At 42.7% G+C, this 7,200-nt stretch overlaps 1 protein-coding gene across 1 annotated transcript; it reads left to right on the top strand.

Moving 5' to 3' along the window:
* Positions 1–253: 253 nt before the first annotated feature.
* On the top strand, positions 254–6,689 carry GEM (GTP binding protein overexpressed in skeletal muscle). The gene is made up of 4 exons (XM_009083856.1): positions 254–590; positions 3,682–3,758; positions 4,203–4,407; positions 6,067–6,689. Exons 1-4 carry the CDS (start codon positions 257–259, stop codon positions 6,342–6,344), a joined length of 894 nt encoding a protein of 297 aa, XP_009082104.1. The 5' UTR covers positions 254–256; the 3' UTR covers positions 6,345–6,689.
* The last annotated feature ends 511 nt before the right edge of the window (positions 6,690–7,200 follow it).

The following is a 7,200-nucleotide window of genomic DNA, read 5'->3' as shown; positions in this document are numbered from 1 at the left end:
ACTAAACAAGATAGGATTCGGCATGTGAGGGTGGTATTTGCCCTAGGAAACAGACTTTGACTTATGAGAAATATTCCTTTGTGTGCCAGCAAGTACAGAAGAGTACAGAAAGGCTAATTTTTCTTTTCCTTTTGTAGTAGGTCCCTACAGAGGAGCAGGATGTGCTGTCATGAAATTAGTAAGAGAGCATTAACTAATTTCTAAGTGTTTCGTGGGTTACATTTGTGATTTCCCTATTTCTCACTAGGTGTTAACAATGACTCTCAACAACGTTACCATGCGTCGCACCCACAATAGCAGCCTGCACCAGCAGCAGCAGCGATGGAGCATCCCTGCTGATGGAAAGAACCTGCTGGTCCAGAAAGACTCCAATGAGTACAACCCACAGAAGCGATACACCATCAGCCCCGATGAATATTACAGAAGGAGCTGGTCCTCGGAGTCATCCGACTCCGTCATCTCCTCCGAGTCTGGCAGCAACTGCTACCGGGTGGTGTTGATTGGGGAGCACGGCGTAGGGAAGTCCTCGCTGGCCAACATCTTTGCAGGGGTGCATGACAGCATCGACAGTGACTGTGAGGTGCTGGGAGGTAGGTCGTTATGTCTTAGGATTTTGTGTTTGCTTGCTTTCAGCTCTGCCAGTAGTAACTGGCACAGAAAAACAGAGAGGTCATTTAATAAAAAAACAGAGTTAACAAACATTTTAATCTGATACTCAAAAGTGATTCAACTCAAGCATCTCTTTTAATAAAACAAAAAAGGAAAATAAGACGAGTAAGATAATCACCAACAAAGATTGCAAGCCCCTGAAAGACAGCCATTCAGATTCCTATGCTATTTCATTCCAAAATACCTGTTGGAATCTGCCTTATTCCTGCCTGTAATGGTGCTACACAGGAGGCTGCTTCAGCTTTCATGCTGATCCAACATTTGTGTTACCACTGGCTTCATGGGGCTGACTCCAGTTTTCTGTGGCAGAGAAAGCAAGTGAAAGTCCTTATGGTCTATGAGAATGAAACACCTAGAAATTATATATACAGAAAAACAGAAAAGCCACAGCTGACTTCTTCAGTCACCTCCAAAATACTTGCCACTAGATGTAATCTTAGCCTTTCTGTACAAACACATTGCCTCAGCACAGGACGTATGGAGCTTGAGTAAAATACGCCACCACCTTGTTTCATGTTATTGGCACGACATGGGCTCCCCCGGGGGAGGGAACAGATAAAGGTCCTTCAACAGTGTAGGAAAATTCCTATTGCCCATCGCGGAGGGAAAAGGCACAGGCTGTAGGGTTTTCTTTGATGCTTCCCCCTTGCTGTCCTCCTCTGCTTTGTTTAGGATTGCAAAGTGCTCTGTAATCCCAAAAATCAGATAATGCAAAAGGTGAAGCTGTGGCACCAAGTTCTAAGCTATATTTTGTGCAAGATGTTGACGTGTAAGGGTTCTGCTGCCCCAGAAATCTGCTGTGGCTCTAAGGACACAGTCACTGTCACTTTTGGGGGACATGCAGTTTGCTGCCTGGTTTTGATTGTCAGTATGCAGGACTTTCTCTGTCTCTCCCATATCCCTTCCCTCTTCTGCCTGTACTCCCTTGGTGTGATGGTGCTAGTGCTAGCACAGAGAGGAGTTTCTAGGCTTCTCTTCCAGCCTTCAATGGAGCACAGGAAGGACAGCTTCTTTTGTCTTTAACTCTCCAGTTAGGAGAGGTATTGTTTGGGATTTAATACAGCCCAGCATCAGGAAGGTCAGACTCACATTTTCCCTGCTTGATATCTCAGAGTGGGAATACAGATTTTTGAGCTTTTGAGGGATTTGAAATTCACTGTGCTTTGTCTTCAGCTTCTACCATTGACTTTTCCCATAATTCCACCAAATCCTCAGCTTGGAGTATCTCTGATATAAGTTTTCCTAGAAGTAGAGTAGGACCTTTGGGCAAGTAGTCAGAAAGCGCAGCTGATTTGCTTTGCACATGCCTGTCAGGCAGTTTTCTTCTCCTTCATGTGGTTTCCTCTTTCCATTGCAATCTCAGCAACGTTGCTTGGAGTGTAGCAGTGACAGATTTTCAAGGCCAGCTCTGCTGAGGCATTGGAAAACTTGCTGGTTTTTTTAGTGTCAGCTTCAAAGTAAGCATGAGATGAACTAAGTGCTCACTTTCAGTGTGTTTTATGTTCTAACGTGCAAATCAGTGCTGAATATGACTATTTAGGCATAGTATTTTCAAAGGAGTGTGATTATGTTTTTGTAGCTTCTCCACATGTAACAGAGTGGAGAAGTCTTCTGGATGTTGTCCTCTAGTGTACATGGAGCTTGTTCTCATACAGATGCTCGATCACTAGAAGAAGCTATTCTCCAAACTTTAGCCTGAAAACTGTAAATTTTATTTTAAGAGAGAGCAGATAGTTTCAGGATAGCCAGCTCACTGAGGATGTACAGCTACTTTTATGGGCAAGCTTTCTTACTGACTGTAAGATGAAGCTAACTCATGAACACAGATGTGAGACTATTGGGTCTGCAAGGGAAACTGCTCCTAGTGACTAGGTCTGCTTTTTTAATCTCACCATTGTAAGTTGTGCTAAGCCTGGGCTCTTTTTGATTTTATTTTAAATGTATAATATTTTTGGCTCATTGTTTTTCATGGATGTAGATTCCTGGTTTTGAGAAAACACTCTGATTACAATTTAGGGGAAAGTTCATTCCATTAATTCCCAGGAGGAGTCTTATGAAGCACAGGTTAGACACAGACATATCTAGAAGTGTGGTTGGGACAGATCCTTTAAATGCTGCAGTGAGAGGGCTGGTATGCTCAGAAGTCCTAAGCCTGCCTTTTTTTGCTGACCAGTAATGTAAGACTGTAAATGGGGCCAAACCCCTTATTGCTCATCCAAATGTCCCCAACCTTGGGAAGAAGTAGGAAGATTAGTATCTGAAGCAGAAGCTAGACTGAGATTTCACAGCCAGGGTTGATCAAAATTCAGAGTGGAAAAAAACTCCTCAGATCTAGGCAGAATTTTGCCACATGGTGCTTATAATGTAGGTATGAATTTTTGTAGTCTTGGTGCAAAATAACTGACCTATTGTGGTTTGTTGATTCTTCTGCTATTCGACATCAAAGGTAATGTAGGAAACTATGAAATGGAAGAAGTAGGGTGCAGTAGAAGTCTCAGTCTCTAAAACTCAACAGCTGTTGTCTCACAACACTCTGTCCTCACCGCTTGGTAGGCTGTTAGCTCTATTGCTCTCAGCAGCAGTGACTGTTCACCCGTAAACTGTCCATGCTAAAGCGAAAGCAAATATTTTCCATTACTCAGCCTTGCTGGACTCTGCTGCTCCCATGGGGCAAATGTTCAGCCTTTGGTTATTTCTTCCACTGGTTCTATTTTCTCTCTCTCACATAAGATAAAGAGCATATCAGCCAAAATAATGAACATTTTGTTTCCTGATCTTTCAGCCTCCATCATATATCATGGAAAGTAAGACAACCAGTAATGAACAGAGTGCAGGTTTAGTGCTGATGGAAATGAGGAAAGAACTGAATGTGAGCCAGACTAAAATTTGGCTCAATAACTTTAACTGTGAACAAATTACACATATTCAACTACTTGTTTGTTGGGTTTTTTTTAATAATGCACATGCTGCCACAAAATAATATATTACCAACTTTTCTACTTTTCTTTCCAGAAGACACGTATGAAAGAACCCTGATGGTGGATGGGGAAAGTGCAACGGTTATACTGCTCGACATGTGGGATAATAAGGTATTTTAATTTGTTCTAGTCAAACACTGAAGGAAAAGCTCATATGAATGACTCCTAATATCAAAAAAATATCCTAATAGCAAAATCATGGAAAATATAGGATTAACTCCCCCTCCACACAGCTAATGGCTCTGCAGTGTAAGCCTGAGAAATGAATGTCTTACTCATTTTTTTAAATTATAAAACAAAACATTCAAGCTTTTATCCAGACCATGGTCATTCCAGTCTAAAGCCAGCACAATGAATTATCTGGGGCAAGTTTTGCCCTCCTTTGTGGTGAAGTATTCATACCATCGCCACATTGGAATTGCTTTTAGTATAACTGTGATTCAAACCATACCCATTACAGTTTGCAGGAGGAATGTATTTGGATTCTCTAATGCTATACTTTCTAAGTAAAACCTACTCTGGGCCTAATGATGTCTAACCATTTCATTTGAACAGCGTGAGGGAGAATGGATTCGAGACCACTGCATGCAGGTGGGAGATGCATACTTGATTGTCTACTCCATCACAGACCGAGCAAGCTTTGAGAAGGCCTCTGAACTCAGAATACAGCTCCGCAGGGCACGCCAGAAAGAAGATATTCCCATTATTTTGGTTGGAAACAAAAGCGACCTTGTCAGGTGCCGCGAAGTTTCAGTGGCAGGTAAGGAAAATGACGATCATAAACCCAACATAAATATGGAAAGTTATCTAGTAGCTTTTGGACAAACCATGGTGCTCTGGCTGAGGCAGCATGCTGTGATCAGGGCTGGGCAATAAAGAGCAATGAAACAACAGAGGACTGGAACAGAAGGCAGGGGACTGGGAGGAGTCTGCCAGGTCCCTAAGCCTCCCTTGGTAACTCTTTATATATCAGATAATCCCTTTGCTATTAAGTGCCACCATAAAAGCAGCTTGAATTTCTTCCTCCAGCTCCTAGTGTAAGACCACTACAGTATGTAATTTCTCCAGTAGCTGGAAACCTTTTGGATTCCCAATACATGTTTACACATGTGTTTAGCCTCCTTTATTCTGCTGCCAAAAATTCTCTTCTTTATAATCAGTTCTCTGTCCTCCCTGATGAATCGAAATTCCCTCTTGATCTTTGTTTTGCTAGTCTGGGCAGGGACTGTGCAGCCTTTCAGGAGATGTCTCCTTACTGCCTTACTTTGACGTGCTAAACCATCCCTCCCTTGGCTGCACATAAATGAATAACCAGTAAGCCCATACATAGGAATGGAGACACTGCTGGGAGCACTGCTGCTGGCTCTCAGCATCTGCAGTCAGTAAAATCTCTTCTTGAAGAGTCTTCCCCAAGGCTTAGGCGACACAACACAACATACAGCAAGGCTTAGGCGACACAACACAACATACAGCATTGCATTAGATGTTCTCATCTTGGCCCATCAGAAATATGGGTTCCTCTGCTCAGCATTTTCTTCTTTCTGTAGCTGTTCTGCTCTACTGTTTCCCAGTTGAGCTATAATTTTTTTTTCTCTCTGGGGATGTGCACAGTTCCTCAGGCTCCTGTCACAGCTGCCCCAAGTAAAGTGCTTGAACTGAGGTGTTCATTGGGAACCCAGGAACACCTTCTCATCCCTCTCTGCCCTGCTTGAAAGTTCTTTTGAAAGTGAAATACATGTCACTTTAATGGTCCTGGCAATGAGTTCACAGCAGCTAGAAGACAGAATAAATTGGCTTGTGTGTGAAAGACAGCTGTCAGGTTTAGCTTGGGCTCATGTAATTGAGGATAAGAACTATGATTTTGGATGCACCCCTAAAGCCATAGACATAGTTGTGACTTTTAAAAGGTTTTGTACATGTGTCTGTTCACACCAAAGTGGCTACTGTCCTAAGACCCTGGTTTACACATGTGGCCCATGGAGGAGGATGGGCCCATCCCTCCTATTCTGTGCTGTGTGCATGGAGGGTGCCATCATCATCCTTCAATGCAGATTGAGAGAATATGCATGTAAGATGATCAGGTGGTTTTGAGCCATTTCTGACCACCCAGCCTTTGGTGTCTTGTCTCAGGTCAGTCAGCCCCAGCTTCCTTGGTAGACAGTGGTGAGGGCTGAGCTTTTCCGGGAGGGGATTTACCACCCCTTACTGGAAAGGGAGTATGACATGGAGCAGATGAATCATGGGATAACAGGCAGCACCAGGCGATTAAAGACTTATCTGTGACTATATTAGGCTTGAGGAATTCCCCTGGTACTGCTGGCTTCCCCGCATATGGCAGATTATAGCTCTGCTTCCTCTCACCCCCGCTGCCCTCAGGGCTTGTGACCCTCTGTGACATATCCACCTTGCAATTCTGCAGAGGGACGAGCCTGTGCTGTCGTGTTTGACTGCAAGTTCATTGAGACCTCGGCAGCTGTGCAGCACAACGTGAAAGAGCTGTTTGAAGGCATTGTGCGGCAAGTTCGGCTCCGAAGGGACAGCAAGGAAAAGAATGAGAAGCGGCTGGCGCTCCAGAAACGGAGAGAGAGCATCCCCAAGAAAGCCAGGCGGTTTTGGGGCAAAATAGTTGCCAAGAACAACAAGAACATGGCCTTCAAACTCAAGTCCAAGTCTTGCCATGACCTATCGGTACTTTAAGAACGTTGGACTCTGCCAGACCTTGTGGCATTTTGTGGACATTGCCTAACTATGTCATGGGACAATCAATCAATCTATATTAGATTGGGCTATCAGTGACTTAGGTTCACAGCTGTGATTGTGATGATATGTGCTGGCATAAGAACAGCACAGTGCATGGAAATATCTCTCTTCCTTTTCTTTTTTATTTTTTTTCCCCATCAGTAGTTTTAGAAGAAAATTATAGACCAGAATGACCCAAAGTTATGCTGGGAAGTGTTCTGGAATACACCTGTTCTTTCTTCTCTCACCTTTGGATAATAGTGTAAAACCCTCAAACGTCATGACCTGGGAAGTGAATACTACTGTCTTTACTCTTTCTCCTTGTTATTAATATTTTATTTTTTTTAAACTGTGTAAAGAATTGAGGAACTGACTCAGAATTGGTCCTTTGGCTGGTCCAGTTGGCTGGTCAGGCTTGAGCACCCACAGCTAAAAAAACTGCTTTTTTGTAGCATAGCCACCAAGACACCTGTTTGGGTTTTTTTTAATTTTTATTTTGAGGATTAGTTTCAATGAGTTTACACATCTCTTACTTTGAAAATATTTAAAGGAAAAATCCTATAATCAAATTTTCCTCTCATATTTTCATATTATGGGACTGTTTAAAAATCATAGTAAAATTAAAATTGAAGTGCAAGTTGTATCAAAGTGCATCAAGTGCAGGATGCCAAACCTTTATAAATCACCTGAGCTTTTTTATGAAACCACATGGACTTCTTGTATCCAGCCTTGGCCTTTCTCTATGTCAGAGCTATGCTATATTTATTGTTGTGCAAAATACAAGCATTTTAATGTTGAGGGGAAATGTATTTAT

The sequence above is a fragment of the Acanthisitta chloris genome, unplaced genomic scaffold (genome assembly GCF_000695815.1).
Source record: "Acanthisitta chloris isolate BGI_N310 unplaced genomic scaffold, ASM69581v1 scaffold5611, whole genome shotgun sequence".
Taxonomy (NCBI): Eukaryota; Metazoa; Chordata; class Aves; order Passeriformes; family Acanthisittidae; genus Acanthisitta; species Acanthisitta chloris.
Note: the sequence above shows the minus strand (reverse complement) of the source record. Positions and strands in the feature narration are given on the sequence as shown.